This window comes from Sus scrofa, chromosome 1 (genome assembly GCF_000003025.6).
Source record: "Sus scrofa isolate TJ Tabasco breed Duroc chromosome 1, Sscrofa11.1, whole genome shotgun sequence".
NCBI classification, from domain to species: Eukaryota; Metazoa; Chordata; class Mammalia; order Artiodactyla; family Suidae; genus Sus; species Sus scrofa.
Genome location: NC_010443.5, coordinates 262,266,577 through 262,284,614, shown reverse-complemented (window position 1 = coordinate 262,284,614; position 18,038 = coordinate 262,266,577). Strand labels below are relative to the sequence as shown.

At 49.9% G+C, this 18,038-nt stretch overlaps 1 protein-coding gene across 4 annotated transcripts in view; it reads right to left on the bottom strand.

Moving 5' to 3' along the window:
• The window catches only part of MORN5 (MORN repeat containing 5), a 37,000-nt gene that overhangs the window by 10,518 nt on the left and 8,444 nt on the right, over window positions 1-18,038 (bottom strand). For 2 of the 4 annotated variants that reach the window (XM_021068404.1, XM_005654532.3), the window contains 2 exons: window positions 15,778-15,909; window positions 5,037-6,468 (listed from right to left, as the gene is read on the bottom strand). In XM_021068404.1, coding sequence (XP_020924063.1) covers window positions 6,416-6,468; window positions 15,778-15,909 — 185 coding nt within the window. In that variant the 3' untranslated portion in view covers window positions 5,037-6,415. Of the gene's footprint in view, window positions 1-5,036; window positions 6,469-15,777; window positions 15,910-18,038 lie in introns of those variants that run through there. The other 2 variants (XM_021068403.1, XM_003480598.4) reach the window with 1 other exon arrangement.

Sequence of the window (18,038 nt, the reverse complement as noted above, 5' to 3'; positions counted from 1 at the left end):
TGTTTAAGACTTTTCTTTTTTCTTTTTTTTTTTTTTTTGCTTTTTAGGACCAGAGGAGTGGCATAGGGAAGTTTCCAGGCTAGGAGTGGACTCAGAGCTGCAGCTGTTGGCCTATACCACAGCCATAGCAACATGGGATCCGAGCCACATCTTCGACCTACACCACAGCTCACGGCAATGCTGGATCCTTTAACCCACTGAGCAAGGCCAGGGATCAAACCTGCATCCTCATGGATCCTAGTTGGGCCACAACAGAAACTCCTCAAGTCTTTTAGTCAAACAGTCTACCAAGCAAAGTTTTGAAAATCCTTTTTAATTTTAATGGCAAAAAAATTTTACGTTTACTCTGGGAGTGTGGACCCTGGGAGGGAGACCTCCAAGGTCAGACTGAAGGCTGGATTGGACTGTGACTGGGGGAGGCTGAGTCTGGGCAACGAACACGGCGACCTGGTATCAGGAAGCACCTCCACATGCCGGGCACACACGTGCACTCGGCACGCCTGACCTCATGCAATCCTCATATGACCTCTGCCATGTGCACGGCTGGTGTCATCTCAAGTGGCATTTTAGGCGCTCCAGTTGGCCAGTAAAGGGAACCATGCCCACAGTCAAAATGACCCTTGGGAATCCCTTAGAAAGGCCCCAGACTGTAGAAGGGCGTCTCCCTCAGTGCCACACAGTAAGTGTTCTGGCACTGTTGGAACAGAAACTTATTCCTATGGTCGAGGCCCGGATGCATAGCTGTCCTGTGTTTACAGGCCATATAGGTAGAAAACACACCTCCTTAAAACCGGAATCAGCCCATGTGCGGCAAGGTGCTCACAAGACAGGAGGCGCACAGGGACACAGACCAACTGATTCACGTCCCCCCACACTCACACAAGAGTGAGCACGTGCTAAGTGGGGGTGGTGCCACATCCTAACACCATTTATATTGCCATTCTTCTTTCTCCCCAATCCCTGCATTAATTTTTCAAGCACGTGTCATTGCATTTGCATTCACTCAACACATTTGCGATGCCTGGCCACTGTACACAGGCAGATCTGGGAAGCCAAGTGCTGAAGCCAAGGTCACTCGGTCGGCCTCTGCTCTGACCCCTCTGCTCCCTTCTGTCCCTGCTCTCCAGCCGCATGTGGACAGTAGATCGAAGGGGACATGGCAGCTGGGCCTGTTCTCCAGGTGACAGATGCTAAGGGTGGAATTAAGGCTGGGACAGTGGGGACGGCCGGGAGGGACGTCAGGATGTGAAGGATCTGCAGACCTTCAGTGACAGACTGGAACTCATTCAATCCTCCCAGCCGTCCTGCAGAGTCAGTGTTATCCTGTTTCCCAGGGGACAGTACTGAGGCTCAGAGAGGTGGAGTTATATGTCCAAACTCACTCAGCTAATAAGGCAGCAAGGGCTCATACCAAGTCTATCTCCAGGGCTGCAGCCCTCAGACCCTACACACTTCGCTGAAAGATCCTTCTGCAGCTGCCATGTCTTTTTGCCATTTTCTTGGGCCGCTCTTGTGGCATATGGAAGTTCCCAGGCTAGGGGTTGAATCAGAGCTGAGGCACCGGCCTACACCAGAGCCACAGCAACGCGGGATCCGAGCCGCGTCTGCAACCTACACCACAGCTCACGGCAACTCCGGATCCTTAACCCACTGAGCAAGGGCAGGGACCGAACCTGCAACCTCATGGTTCCTAGTCGGATTCGTTAACCACTGCGCCACGACGGGAACTCCAGCTGCCATGTCTTTACTCCTCACTGTCTGAAGAACTGAAGCTAAGCTCCCTAACCTGGCAGTCAGAGCTCTCTCCAGCTCACACTGAGTCCTCTGCCTTGAACACCCTGCTCAGACACACTCCTATATACCCATCAAAGCCCTGTCCATCTATCACTGCCTAAGGGGGGCCTCCCTTGACTATTCCTCTGTCCCCCTGCACACTGGCAGGTCTCAGACGCTCCATCTTGATAACCTGGACCCCTGCAGCTCTCTGTGCCTTTGCTCAGGCTTTTCCTTCCCTTTCACGCAGCAAATCTACCTCTCAAACGTTAAAGCCTAGCCAGACACCACCTTTTCCAGAACCTCAACATGACTACACCCTTTTCTCTGCACTCTCCCAGCACATGGTGCTTCTGGCTCCTGGCATCAGCAAAGCAAGGGCACTCCCAGATTTTTGGAGAAAGAACCTCATATCTGATATTGTGCATTCAATATTAACATGGAGAACATTGAATTATGTTGGATTTTCTTCCCTATACTTATTTTTATGGTTTCTATTATTTTCATTTCTGGTCTATACTTTGAGGGAGGGGAGGGTCACTATAGCCTCTTGAATACTTAGGCTCTAGGCTTCTGTCCAGAAGGCACCCATCTCTGGTCCTACTGTTTATGCATCTGTCCCCCCCCAACTCCTGCCTTGCACTGGTTTGGGAGGGGGGCAGGCACTAAGTCTGGCCCCCACGGTGAGACCCTGGAATCTACAGGGGCTCAGTAAAGGCCTATGTCTGGGGGCATCTTAGTGAGTCTGAGACTCCAGGTGAATAAGAAATGATGAGGATGGGGGGGAACATATCCAGGACAGTGCCAAGGCCGGACAGGGAGATCAGAGGACTGCGGGCCTCCAGCCCAGCTTTGAAATTGGCACCCAAAGCAGGTAGAAGGAGGCCAGAGGGTAGCTTGCCAAGGTCACACCGGCTGCTCCCTTTGGGGCATGAAGTTAAGGAGGCCCCTGATTCTCAACCGGCACCAGCCCCTGGGTGTAAAACAATCCCGATGGATGGTGGACTGATAGTGGATGGTGATCAGTGACTGCTGACAGGCAGCAAGCTCCCCTGGGCCAGTCACTGCTCTCACTGCGTCATCTCAGTAACACTCACCACCCTGGACCGAAGGTCCTAGTTCTAGCCCCATTTTTCAGGCACCTGAAGCTCATAAGGTTAAGAGAGAGGTTAAGAGACTAGCTCGAGGAGTTCCCATTGTGGTGCAGCAGAAATGAATCTGACTAGGAACCATGAGGTTTTGGGTTTGATCCCTGGCATCAATCAGCAGATTAAGGATCCAGTGTTGCTGTGAGCTGTGGTGCAGGTTGTAGACGCGGCTCAGATCCTGTGTTGCTCTGGCTGTGATTCGACCCCTAGCCTGGGAACCTCCAGATGCCATGAGTGCAGCCCTTAAAAAAAAAAAAAAGAGAGAGAGAGAGAGACTAGCTGGAGGTCGAACAGCTGGCCAGTGGCAAAACTGGGGTCTGGGAGCAGATCTGGCAAGCCCTGGATCAGGCCTGTAACTCTGCCTGCCCCTCCTGCCCACCTGAGGCTGAGCAGGGCTGTCTGCCAACTGCCCTGAGTCCCAGCGCTGGGGCTGAGGAAGCCAGAGGAAGCTCCTGCCCATCCCCCGCCCCCGCCCCCACCCCCACCCCCGGGGCTCCAGCCTCGTATCCACTTCTATTCAAGGAGACAAAACAAACCAAGCCAGTGCTGGCCGGGTGGACTCCTCCAAGGAAGGGAAGGGGAAGCTGTGTTCTTTGGATGCTTCCAAAAGCATGTGGGGGGTGGAGGGGGTATTGTTACAACTGCTGGAAGGGGAATTTCCAGGGCCTTTGGCACTGGGTTGGGGAGAGAGGAGGGCAGTGGGCAAGTCCCATCGGTCAGGGAAGGGCAGCAGGACAGGGCAGGCTGTCGCTCCTAAGGCAAGGGCCTTGACAGGGGCCGTTCCACCCTCTATGGGGTTGGGGGGAGGGGCGGTTCCAGATCTTTCTTTGAGGAGAAGGTCTATAGCTTTGCCGGCTTCTAAGAGGTCTGTCAGTTCCGAGCGTGGCTTCTGATATCGACACCGGGGTTCAGTGCGGACCCCTCCCTTTACTAACTACGCATAAGTAACTTACTCTCTGAGCCTCAGTTTCCCCATCCGCCAAATAGGGTTAAGGACACCTTCCTCGAAGGGCCGGGATGCCGTAAGTCCCTGGCACGGTGCAGGCATGTGATACAATTCCCTCCCCATTCCTTCTGCCTGAAGCAGATGCCTGGGATCTGGGATCCGTGAGGGCATTTTATTTGGCAGTTACAAGTGTGGTATTATCTCTCCACAAAGCTTTCATTATGGGGCTGCTAACAATACCGCAGATAAGGCAGGCATGGCCCTGCGTGCCAGCCTCCAGGTGATTATAACATTTGGGTAAATTGCCTTTTGTCTCGAAGGGAGATGACGGCGGGAGGGGGCTGGGAGGGAGGCTCGCTCAGTCCATTTTGCAGAAAGCGTTGGGGAGCAGGGTGGGGGCGGGGCGGGGCGGGGGCGGCGGCGTGGTAGCGGGGAGACGGATGGTGGGGACAGCCTGGGTTTGCAGGAGGAGCCAGAGCTGGCAGTGTGAAAGCCAGCCCAGCCCCAGACCTGCCACAGCCAGGCTGTGTGGGGTCAGGAAGGTCACCCACCCTCTCTGATCTCAGCTTTCTCACCCGTCAGGTGATGGAGGTGGAAGCTTCAAGATTACAAGAGTCTTGGTTTGTTGATGGCATGAAAAGACTCTTGTTCTTTGGCTAGCGGTAAAGCAGGCTGAGAACTATCTGGGGAAAATGAACCACCTCTGCCTTCTTACACTCAGGTGTTTTTATGTCTCTGGGCCACAAGGAAGGCCCTGGGTTCATTCTTTCTTTCACTAGGAAGCTCCAGCTTCTCATTCAGAGCCAGCTAAAAAATGTCATTTTTAGCTCTGAGTGAGCTGGACTTGAGTTCAAATTCCAGCCCTGCCACCTATTACCCGTGTAACTTTGGGCAAAGCATCTCACCTTGTCTCAGTTTCATCATCTGTAAAATGGAAAAAAGACAACTATTCACAGAGTTACTCTGAGGATGAGATAAAATAAATTATGTAAAGTGCTCCAACCAGTGCCTGGAACACAGTAAGCATTCAGTAAATGCTGGTTATTGTCATTATTCTGCTTTTTTACCTGAAATAAACTATGGATACCTTTGTATATCAACAGGTCTATTCCATCACTGCCATTTTAATGGCTGCATTGCATGTTATTCTAATGACATACTACATATATTTTTAAATTTTATTGAAGTATAGTTGATTTACAACATTGCATTTGATTTCTGCTGTACAGCAAAGTGATTCAGCTCTGCATATACAACGTTTTCACATTATTTTCCATTATGGTTTATCACAGGATATTGAATATGTTCCCTGTCCTATTCAGGAGGATCGGGTGGTTTATTCATCGTATATATAATGGTTTGCATCTGCTAATCCCAGACTCCCATATATTACTTAATGAGTACCCTCGTGTTGGACATTTGGTTTGTTTCCAGTTTCCACCTGTTTAAATAGTACCAGAAAAACTTTAGAGGATCAAGTGGTCTTGCACTTCCAGGTGCTCACCACGCAGCTTTTCTCAGGTTGGGTGGGGAGCAGACAAACACCAGTGCCCGGGAGCTCCCTGCCCAGCCTCTGTGGACAGACGATCTTGGAGCTGGCCAGGCAAAGTGGAAGGAGGCCGAGCTCCGGATGCAGATAAGCCCGAGTGTGAATCCCAGTTCCTGCCAAATTTCCTGGGGAAATTCTTTACCATCAAGGAGCCTCAGTTTCCTCATTTGTCAAACAGGACAATACTTCCCTCCCCCTTAGTTGAGTGTCCGGTGTAGGGTCAATGCTCAGTCAATGCCAGCTGTCCCCCACCCCCCATCACCTTCATCCTCTCCATCCTCATTCTGGTGGAGCCAGTCTTCACCTCCCAAAGTCTGCAGATCACACAGGCCGGGTCACTCTTCGGGCCCCAGATCACATCCCTAATTCTTCGCATTGTCCATTTAATGGAGTGTGCAGTCACATGAGGCTTTCCATCTTGATTTAAAATTCTGCCTGGAACCCACAGGTTCAAACGCAAAGGGCCCTCTCTGCAAATAATCACTGGTATGGGATATTTTTAAGAAGCCCCAGCCATTGTTTCTGATTGAAGGAAAGTTGGTGCTATTTTGAAGAGCGGCACGATTAAGCCGTGGCGTTCTCTCTTTAACCGTTGGGAATTATACGCTGTTTGAAAGATTTGTGAGCTCTAGGACATTTGCCAGATGTGCTTGATTCGACATTTCAGACAACAAAGGGGATAATGTTGGCGGGAATCTTGACGGCATTTCTGATGATCAGGATATTCTTTGAGGATGGTACTGAGACCTTTCGGGGAAGAATTTCAGCTTTTACATAAACTAATTTGGAATGCTCACTCTCTGTCTTCCACAAAGCAAATTTAGTGCATTGTTAGTTGTATATGTTAAAATGGTTTACGAGGGTTTTTTCCTTTGAATATTAATAATGTGCCTTTCATCTGAGACACGCGCATGGGGTGTCATTAATTGCGGGGAGGGAGGAAGGCTTAGTGGTGCCGTTATTTTGCAAATGATTCCTACTAGTTGAGGCGAGCAAGAGCTACGCGAAGAGACACACATACACGCTGCCAAGGCGGCTCTGGAGCATCCTTCCTAGGGAATGAAAGGGACAGGCAGGAGGGTGAAGGCTAAGGGTTCATCTCCCAATTTCCCACCATGTTAAAGGTAACTATCCCAAGCGTCTTCCAGTGCTCCCCGATTGGCCCACAGTCTGTAAAGGAGTCTTTATTTTGAAAAAGGTACCATCTTGGAGTTGTGGCTCAGCAGAAATGAACCCGTCTAGTATCCCTGAGGATGCAGGTTCAATCCCTGGCCTTGTTCAGTGGGTTAAGGATCCAGCATTGCTGTGATCTGTGGTATAGGTTGAAGACACAGCTCAGATCTGACGTAGCTGTGACTGTGGCGTAGGCCAGCACCTATAGCTCCAATTCGACCCCTAGCCTGGGAACCTCCATATGCCATGGGTATGGCCCTAAAAAGCAAAAAATAAGAAAAATTAAAAAGGTCCCATCTCATTTGGGGACTGTGGTGTTTTTGTCCCAAGACTCCCAAATGGACCTTTGGGGAGTTCCCGTCGTGGCGCAGTGGTTAACGAATCCGACTAGGAACCATGAGGTTGTGGGTTCGGTGCCCTTGCTCAGTGGGTTAAGGATCCGGCGTTGCCGTGAGCTGTAGTGTAGGTTGCACACACGGCTCGGATCCCGCGTTGCTGTGGCTCTGGTGTAGGCCTGTGGCTACAGCTCTGATTTGACCCCTAGCCTGGGAACCTCCATATGCCGCGGAAGCAGCCCAAGAAATAGCTAAAAAGACAAAAAACAAACAAACAAACAAACCAAATGGACCTTTGATTCATTTAGAGCCTCACTGGGCTCCCGCTTGTGCCAGGAATGCCAGGCTTGGTGCAAGAGCACCTGTGAATGGGACACAGTCCTGTCCAGGAGCAGGGAGGCTGAGTAACGAATAAGTAGGAAGGGCATTCTGGGCTGGGGGAATATACGAGCTGAGAATAGTGCCATGTCGATGAGCGGAGGGCAGCTAGTTGGGTGGGGCTGGAACATTGGGTGGAAGAGACAGGAGGGTGGGAGGTGCCCTGGGGCTCTGAACACTATCGTCAAGAGTCTGCAGACCCCAGAGTTTCAGCAGTATTTCATTTCCCAAGCAAAACCCCCAAAGAGGCAGAAAGACCTAGCATGTCCAAGCCTTCTTTTCATCCCAACACCTACAAAAATCTTAGTAAATCCCAGGGTTTGCTCTCTTCTCTGGCCCAGCCTGAGTCAGTAATCACCACAACGATAACAGCCACAACTACCCATCACTGGACCAACTCTGGCCTTGGGCTGGGTCTATGCCACATACTTTGCAAATCTCTTTTTCCTCTTTTTTGGCCGTACCCTTGGTATATGGAAGTTCCCAGGCCAGGGATTGAATTTGAGTCACAGCTGCAACCTACACCACAGCTGCAGCAACACCGGATCCTTAACCCACTGCACTATAGCAGGAACTCTCTGTACTACGTACTTTGTATACTTAGCCTCATCTTTTCTAATCACAATTCCTCCAGATTAAGTATTACTATCATGCCCATTTTACAGATGAGGAAACTAAGGCTCCAAGAGGAGACAAGAAGTAAGCTACCCACGGTCACTCAGCTGGCCAGCTGGTAGATCCAATATCCGAGGACAGCCAGAGGTGTGGGTTCTAGACCCGGGCATCTCCCCAACATGCCATGTTATCTCTCTGACCTTTCGTGCTCTCTAACCTCCTGCGGGAGGGAGTTCCTAACTCAGACTCTTTTTTGTTCTGTGTCTGCTGTATTGATTGGAATATTGCCCACCTTAAGTTGCTGTCTTTTATGGTTTGATGGTCCCAACAGAGGCAGCATCAGGGTGTAGAGGAGAGACCATGGCACTTGTAGTGAGATGGGAGTGGGTTAGAATTTCAGCTTCACCATCACCAGTCTGTCCTTCCTCACTCCCTGACCTAGTTGCCTAAACTCGGGGGCACACCTACTCACAGCTCACTGGATGCCTGGGAAGTTCACAGGAGATGCAGGGCTCACAGTTCAAAGGCTTTAGGGTGGGGACCAGCAGTGACAGATGCCAGTGGGGGTCAGACAGCAGGGAGTGGTGGGGACCTGGATGGTGCTTAACCCCACGTCGGTGCCCAAACCCAGGCAATTTCAAGCATGGGGCCAGCCCAACAAGAACTTTGGCCTGAGTTTGAGATCTCTAGTGCTTATGCTTGTAAGCTTTTCAAAGTTGGAAATGCAGAGAAATACAATGGCTTATTATTGTTATCCAGGATAAGTTGCCCATTAGGTGCCAGGGATTGAATTTTGTACAGTTTGTTGAAGAATAAGAGGGAGTTGTAGGCAGGGCTTCTGCCTGCCTGTACAAACATTTAATCAGCTCCAAGGCACATGAGCCATGTGAGGTGCCGGGGACCCAGTGCTGAATCAGACACACACACACATGGTTCCTGCCCTCAAGAAGCTCCTGGTCTAGTCAGGGAGACAGGCAAATAAAGATACTTCTACTCTCACAGGCTAAGTGCTGTGAGGCTTGAGGAGGCACAAAGTGGGGGACAGCTCATCCAGATAGCAGTGGAGCGAGGACGACAGAGGGAGGGGCGGGTCAAAGAACGCTGCTTAGAACAATGGTCCTGACCCTTACAAGGGTTGTGCAATCAGTTTGGAGCATAGCAACCAGCATTTAAAAACACTGAATAGAAAATATCCTAGCATATTGCATGTACAAAGAAGAGATGCGTGCATGTGGGTCTGTGTGTTCTGGGTCATGATACAAATCACTCCTGATGCGAGCTGGGTCCAAAGGTTTGAGAGCCACAGTTCCAGGGATTCTTGCCTGCCTTGCTTCCCCTCCCCAAACCTGGTGCTCAAAGACTTTCAGATGAGCAGAAGGATGGATTTAAACTCTCAGGGCAATGCAGCAGCAGGCAGGTACCGTCCTCCCCAGTTAGCAGCATGCCCTTCAGGAAGCCAAGTCTAGAAAACCTGGATCTGTTAAGCATGCATGTGTCTAACAATCTGCAGCTGAGCCGTCCAGCACTTGCTTTCTTTCCTGGGGAAGAGGAGCCAGTACAAGGTGTTGGGTGGGGGGATTCAGAGGGGCTGGAGGAGAACGGACGGTGACCCTTCTGTTGGTGCCCCAGCCTGTGACCTCCTATAAAACAGTGTCCCCGGCTCTGACCTACCCGGGTGGCATGTGCCTCATAATAGCAGTGGCTCGGGCTGCTGTGTTTACCCTGGGATGGCCTCAGTCACCATCTCAGGCCCACACGGCCAGCAGCCCTGCGCCTCCGGGATGCCAACAGGAAGCACGGTTTATGGGGAGAAGGGGCCCAGGGGAAAACAGAAGATGGACAGAGGGCCGCCCAGGTCCCAGGCAGGGTGAGGTGAGTCAAGGGTAATGACCAGGTGGCCACTAACAGAGACTCCCTTTTAGTGGTTTTCAGGACACTCTGAACTTGATCTGTCCTATAATATCAGGACCAAAATACCCCTTGGCTGCCTTTCTCCTCTATCATAGACTCTTAAGGTTGGAAGGGCCCTAGACATTATCCAGCCCAACCATCTCATTTTACAGATGAAGAGAAAGGGGCCCAGAGAGGGAAGGCGCTGGCCCAGGGTCAGCCAGCAGGCAGCCTGGGAGCTGGGGCCAGGACTCAAAACCCAAATCTCTATCCCACCACCCTGCCAGAAGGATCTCCCATCTCTTTTCTTTGGCCTCTCCTTCTATAAGGAGAAGTCTTTCTAATGGACAAATCTGTTTCTATTCTATTTGCCCCAAACCTTCCCTTGCTGCCTCACTGCTCTCAGGTGAAAGACACCTGTGATCTTTCCTACTGCCCTCTGGGGCCTCCTTTCTGGCTCTTCTTCCCCTGACATATTGGTATTTCCACTCCTGAGCTCCCTGCCTCTTAGATGTGCAGTGTTCTCACCCGTCTCGAATCCTTTGCACACACTGTTCCCTCCGCCTTTTACACTCTTCCCAACCCTGCTGCACTTGTCCACTCTTCTTTAGGTTTCACATAAGATCTTGCTGTTTCCAGGAAATCTCCCTGATCTGCTGACCTCAAGGGTCCAGGGTCCCCATGGGGTTCTCTCCAGCACTCGGAACTGTGACGGTCCTCCACTGTCCCTTTCTCCTGCTGCCTGAGAGCTTCTGTGATGCCAATGTCACTTCACACTAACACAGAGCCAGACCCACAGCAAGAAGTCAATAAATATTTATTGACCAGTCACCAGTGTCTGTCCTTCTGAGAATGGCCTTTCCTTCCCATGATGGAACTTTTTAAAGACTTAGTTTTTTAGAGCAGTTTTAGGTTCACAATACAATTGAGAGGAAGGTACAGAGATTTCCTACACATCCCCTGTCCCACGCATGCACAGCTTCCCCCACTGTCAACATCTCCCGCCAGATGGTACATTTGCTACCACTGATGAACCCACACTGACATGTCGTAACCACCCAAAGTCATTACTTTACATTAAGGGTCACTCTTGGTGATGAACACTGTGGGTCTGAATAAATGTTTAATGATGTGCATCCATCATTAGAGTATCATCCAGGTATTTTTACTGCCCTAAAAATCCTCTGTGCTCTGTCTGTTTATAGCCCACAGCATACAGAAATTCCGGGGCAGGATTGAACCCAGGACACAGCAGTGACAATGCCAGATCTTTAACCTGCTGAGCCACCAGGGAACTCCCCCCATGACACATTTTAAGGCTTATCATCAAGCATGGCTTGTGCCCACAGGAGTCTGGGAACTGCAATTTCTGATTTCCCAGTCATACCATGCATTCCCATGCCTCTGTGTCTTTGCCCATGCTGTTCCCTCTGTGCTGGAATGCCCTTCCCAGCATTCCTGTTTATGAACCCCCTACTCCTTCTTTAAGACCCATCACTTCTGGGAACTTTTTCCTGACTGATACCCTCCATCCTGGCCAGGTCTTCCCCACCCACCTGTCGCCTAACTCCAGGGCTTCCCCCAACAGGGCCCACATCATATTATATTATGATTGTATGTTTCTGCGTCTGTCTTTTCCACTAGTCTGTGCATCTGCACAGGACCAGCATGCCATCTCAGTGAGGCAAGATTAGAATACAATTCAAACCTAAAAAGCTGAGAATGAATCAGTTGCATTGCACCACAACTGAAGAAAGATTATGCGAACACAGAATTCCCCAAAATATGCCCCCTGGAGTCTAGTTCCATAAAAATGCTCCCTGCTGCCTCATCTCCCAACTAATGTTACAATCAAACAATTTTAAGAAATGATACAAATATATCCCCCTGGTAGAGGTTCATAGTACACATTCATTTCTTAATTGATTGGCTTCATTCAGTTAACGAGCCCCTACTATGTACCTGGGTCTGTGCTTGGTGCTGGGGCTATGGCAGTGTGCCAGATTTTAAGGAAAATTTTTTCCTTCCTTTTTGCTGTAACTTTGAACTTTTCTGGTTCATAGGTTTTAGTTTTCACGGAGAGATGGTTCCACCAGGTGATACAATGATAGTTCAGTTGAATTGGAAGTTGAAATGGGCACTTGGCCATTTTGGCATCTTATGCCACCGAAACGACAGGAGAAGGGGAATACTGTACTGGCTGGAGTGACGGCTCCCGGTTTCCAGGGGACATTGGGTCACAGCTACAGAGTGGGGCAATGAGACTCTGTATGGGACCCAAGGGGGTTCTCCAGGGCACCTCTTAGTACTTCTTCTTTTCTTTTTTTTTTTTTTGTGTCTTTTTGCCATTTCTTGGGCCGCTCCTGTGGCATATGGAGGTCTCAGGCTAGGGGTCGAATCGGAGCTGTAGCCGCCGGCCTATGCCAGAGCCACAGCAACGTGGGATCTGCGCCACATCTGCAACCTACGCCACAGCTCACGGCAACGCCGGATCCTTAACCACTGAGCAAGGCCAGGGATTGAACCCTCAACCTCATGGTTCCTAGTCAGTTTCATTAACCACTGAGCCACAATGGGAACTCCAGAACATGGAATTTATAATGGAAGAAGGAATTTATAAATATTAACCTCAGCCTCATGACCAGTCATAGAAAGAGGACTGTACCAGCAATATGGCATTTCTTCCTTGCTTGTATGTTGTGTATAACTATATCATTTACTTATCTACAGATTTACTTTTATTAACTAATTTCTTTTTTCCCCTCTTTTCCCCTTAATATTTTACAGAAAGGTTCTTGGCAGTGGTGTGTAGGTTGTAGATGAAGCAGGATTGTTGAGGGACAGCCTCACTCAAAGATGGATATGTCTATTGGGCTATAGGTCTCCCTCTCAGAGGAGGAGTGAGAGCATCTTTGTATGAAGGATAGTTACAACTTGTTATATAAAAAAAGCATAAAGGTGTTATCTTTGCAGCGGAGAAGAGTGTCTGGATGCTGAGGGACAACAATAGTGGATGGTGCCAGTTACGAAGCTACCAACGCTCAGCTCCAAGCCCACCTTCTACACCTGCTTGGCGATGCTGAGAGTGGGACCACGTGGATGACATTTCCTCTTTGCCAGCTGGCCCCCAGTCAGGTGCTGGGAGGCAGACAGACGGGGAGGGCACACGCTCCCTGTTTTGCTTGCTGCTCTGGGTCAGTGTCTCAGCAATGGCCTTTCCCAGGAAGGCTCCCAGCTTTCCCCACACTCCTAGCATCAGCCTCATCACTCTCTCTCCAGAGGTCTCACCAGGCAGTGCCCCCTCCTCAGAGGTCTGTGTTGTAGCTCCTGGGGTGGGGTGGGGGGTCCCCTCCATCAACCTACATTCTAATAACTCAGTCTCTTGCTCTTCCCCCCAGTTTGGAGGTGGTAGCTGCTTCCTGCAGTTATTTTTTTTTTCAGCTTTCCAATACTTATTTAACCAATTTCCTGATATTAAACTCTGTTTTTCTGGAGTTCCCGTCGTGGCGCAGTGGTTAACGAATCCGACTAGGAACCATGAGGTTGCGGGTTCGATCCCTGCCCTTGCTCAGTGGGTTAACGATCCGGTGTTGCCGTGAGCTGTGGTGTAGGTTGCAGACGTGGCTCGGATCCCGCGTTGCTGTGGCTCTGGCATAGGCCGGTGGCTACAGCTCCGATTCAACCCCTAGCCTGGGAACCTCCATATGCCGCAGGAGCGGCCCAAGAAATAGTAACAATAACAACAAAAAAAGACAAAAGACAAAAAAAAAAAAAAAAAAAAAAAAAACTCTGTTTTTCTGACTGGACTCTGACTTGTACAAATGGAGACAAGACAGAGTCCCTGGTCTCAGGGATCTTACAGTCTAGTGGGAGAGACAGATGGTGAGAAATTCATTACACAAGTGAGGCTTTAATATCAGTTGAAATAAGTGCTAGGGAGGAAAACTACAAGGTATACCAGCATATTAGATGCCCTGAAAAGCCCTTCAGTAAATAGAACTGTTTAGTATTGTTTAACTCAGAATCTCCTTAGTTTATTTGATTAAGAAACCTCATGGAAGCCTATTACCATCAGCAGAATTAGTGCTATACATAGTATACTCTGTTAATGGAAGATGGGAGGTCATTAAAGAAAGTGCCAGGGACGCGGAGTGTGAGCATTTGCCATGTTTCTGTAGGAGCACCCAGTGGGCAAGGGGCATCTCAACTCTAGGAGTCAGCCACAAGAGCAGCTGACAGTTCCCTTTGCTCTTATTCCGGCACTGCAGGCAACTTTCAGATCATCACTGGATTACAGAGTAATTTCCCTACAGGAAGTGGAGACCCTCATTAGCCAACACAGGCCTTCTGGTCTACCTGGATGTTTCTTTCTAATATAGGGCAGGATTTCTTGACCTCAGTCTTTTTTTTTTTTTTTTTTTGGCTTTTTAGGGCCACACCCATGTTATATGGAAGTTCCCAGGCCAGGGCTCAAATCAAAGCTGTAGCTGCGGTCCCATACCACAGCCACAGCAACACTGGATCCTAGCTGTGTCTGCGACCTACACCACAGCTCACGGCTCACTGGATCCTTAACACTGTGCAAGGCCAGAGATCAAACCTGAGTCCTCATGGATACTAGTTGGATTTGTTTCCACTGAGCAACAACAGGAACACCTTGACCTTGACCTCAGTCTTTAGAGGAACCATCACCCTCTTAAGACTACATGCAAAATGCATGCGTGTGCGTGCGTGCGTGTGTGCGTGTGTGTGTGTGTGCATATGTGGGCATTTTTCTAGGAAGAGGGTCCATAGCTTTTGTTACTCCTAGTGCAACTGTGTGTGACTCTAGAAACGAGAAACGTATAGGAAAATGTTATTATTGGTACATTGACCTCTTACAAGTTTGGTCACTGCAAGTCAGCCCTTCTCAGTCTGATCAGCTTATATTCACTCACCAACTAAGTGCTGGATCCTCCAAGGTACTCCCTGGGCTAAGGGGTTGGCAGACATCTTGGACCACATGGCATCACTCATTTTCTAGGCCTTTACCTGTACTGGTTCCTCTGGCTGGAAAACCTCTCCCCATGCCTTGGGGTCAACTCGCAATCATTCTTTGGGTCCCAGCTTAGCTATTTCCTTCTTGAAACCTTCTTGGAATTTCCAGTTCTGGATGAGGTACCACTTCTTTGTGCCCCCACAGCATCACTCCCACCTCTCTGGGATCCCTGGCTCCTACCTCTACTACCTCCGACCCCCATCTAGGGCCATGTTTTTTACTTTCTTTGTGCTTGTTCCATGATGTAATTAACTATTTGTAGTACATGTCTGCTACTTGTCAAACATAAGCTCTATGAGGGAGGGGGTTTGTATCAACCTTTGTCCTGCTTTGGTGCCCAGACCAATCATTGCATTAGCATACAGCAAGCATCCATTAAATACTAGTTAAAGGGAAGTATGCAAAGGTAAGCTCTTGAATCCTTTCAGTGCTACACTTATGTGCCATCACAGACCACTAATGTTCTCTGCCACATTCTTTTTTTTTTTTTTTTTTTTTTGGTCTTTTTAGGGCCATACCTACAGCATATGGAGGTTCCAAGACTAGGGGTTCAATTGGAGCTGTAGCCACTGGCCTACGCCACAGCCACAGCAACACAGAGCCTCATCTGCAAACTACACCACAGCTCACAGCAACGTCAGATCCTTAACCCACTGCGCAAGGCCAGGGATCGAACCTGCATCCTCATGAATGCTAGTCAGATTTATTACCTGCTAAGCCATGGTAGGAACTCCTTCTGCCATGTTCTATGACTAAGTAGAGAATTGTCAGCCATGAGAATCCTAAGGAGTGAAATACTCAGATTATCAATTTTTGTCTGTCATTGGCAAAAGCTTCTTTCTCACTAAATGTATGCATGAGTGTGCACACGTGTGCACAAACCTACCTGTAATGAGAGAAAACATGTGCCTGGGGGTATGGAATAAACATACCTGCATTTCTCAGAAAGCGACCCCTATAGTCCTTGACTATTCTTGTGGTGGGGTTGTAGAAGCCATCTCCGCAGTCATACCAGCCGGGAGGGATTTCTCTAGGCGGGTCCATGTTGGTAAGTTGAGAGATTCCTTGAAAGGATAGAACGGATCATTAACTCAGCACCATGGTCAAGTCCAAACCCAGTCTCCACCTAAAGTCCACTTTGGGCTGGGTACTTATGTGACTATCTGGCCCCACTGCTGGACCGCACACTCCCTACTCAGGGTATGGAGCACAATCAGCAGGAACAGGGCCCCAAAGGAGCTTCCTGAAATGGCTCTGTGAGTAGCGTTTTGGGAACTAGACCACTATTTGTTTCCCTGGATCCCATCCTCCATTTCAAGGGACACCATGCCAAGGGCACAGGTTCTGGAATCACAGAGACCCTGAGGATGTGTCAGAGTTGGCCAAGTGGCTAGAAAGGCATGTGGAGGAGGGGGTGGCATTCCAGGCGCGTGCAAAGGCCACAGGCATGAGCCTTCATGTCTCCTCAGGACACTTTGTGGAGCTTCATGTCTCCTCAGGACACTTTGTGGAGCAGGGCGTGTTTAACGAGGACAAGAGGGAAGAAAGCAGTCAGGTGACAAAGAGCCTTGACTATCACCTAAAGTACAAGAAGAGTGGCCATTTATTGAATGTCTGTTACTGTGCCAGGCATTGTGCTGAGTGCTAGACTCCTACCTTTTCACTTAATTCTCACAGCAACCCTGTGGTCCTAGGTCCTGGTTTTTTTTTTTTTTTTTTTTTTTTTTTGTCTTTTTGCCACTGCGCCACGACGGGAACTCCTAGGTCCTATTTTATAGATAAGAAAATTGAGGCTCGGAGAGGTTGAGTAACTTGCCTGAGGGCAGATTCTCAGTTCTGTAGCTTACATGGTAAGCTGTTGCCATCAGAGGAGGGGAGAGCCTGGAACCGCCCCCCAGGACAGGGGACGTTGAAACCACCGGGAGAGAAAGAGGAGTTGGTGTCCCTTCAAGGTCACGGCCCGGTGTATTGTCTCTCCTGGGTGCTGAGGCCTGAGGAGAGGGGATAAGGTTGGCATAAAGAACTTCTTGGTTTCCTTCTGTGTGTGGTCCCTGTGGTTCCTGAGCACAGCGCCACGCTCACAGTTCTGTGTCCCCCCCTCCCACAGTAGGCCCTGCTGTGAGTTAACGACGATAAGCGAGCATGTTATTGGCTGACGGTTACTGACTATAACTCCATGTCAAGGGCCTTACAGCCCTTCTCTCCCCAAGCCTCCTGCCAATGCCCATCTCACGGATGCTCAGAGAGGAGAAGGGGCGGCCTTAACCCTCCCCCTCTCCCCGCCCTAACAACGGCCTTGGGGCTGAGAGCTGGAGAAGTGTGCCAAGTGCCGAGTGACTAGGAAGGAAGCGGGTACTTAGGGTAAACCTGCTGTGCTGGGAGCCGCCGGAGGAGAAGGTGGGGAAGCTGCAGGAAGGTCGCTGTGCTGCCTGGAGACTGGCAGAGACCCAGCTTTGGCAAAACCTGCGCTGCGTGAGAGCTGAGGGCCTGAGGCCAGGAGCTCTTTGCCTATAGGCCTCAGTTGGGGTGAAGAGCCCACGACAAAGTCATGGCTAACCCCAGAGGAACCATTGACAGGGTTCTCCAGGGGCATCTAGATTGGCAGCTCTTTGAAGGCAGAGAGGCTGTGACCTCAGCTCTTGGTCCTTCTGGGGCCAGCCAGTGTCTGCCACAGAGCAGGTGCTCAGAAAAAGTCCATTGACATCATTGCCATAACTACCCTAAGTGCACCACAGCGCCCCCCACTTGATGTCAATATTATTGTCCCTGTTTGCTAATAACTCTTTAGTGAGTGCCTACTATGTGCCAGGCAATGTGCTAGGCACTGGGGATACCTCAGTGAATGAGAAAGAGCCTTTGCCCTCAAGGAGCTCACGACCACCTTGCAAAGAGAGACCCTTGTGACAGCTCCAGGGGACATTGCGGCTGCTTTGTGACTTATCATGGGGTGGCCTTGCCTCATCTGGCAATTCAGGGAAGGGGTCCCAAAAAGGGGTGTTAAGCAAGGACCTAAAGGATAGGAAGGCATTATCTGGGTGAAGTGAGAAGGTTTAAGAGCATCCCAGGCAGAGGGAAAGGCAGGAAAGAAGAGGGCCTCTTTGCAGAACAGAGAACATTCGAGAAGGGCGGGGAGTGGGGGATGAGGATGGGGACCTTCATGGGGGCCAGAGAAGGCTGGTCATCTTAGGAATGC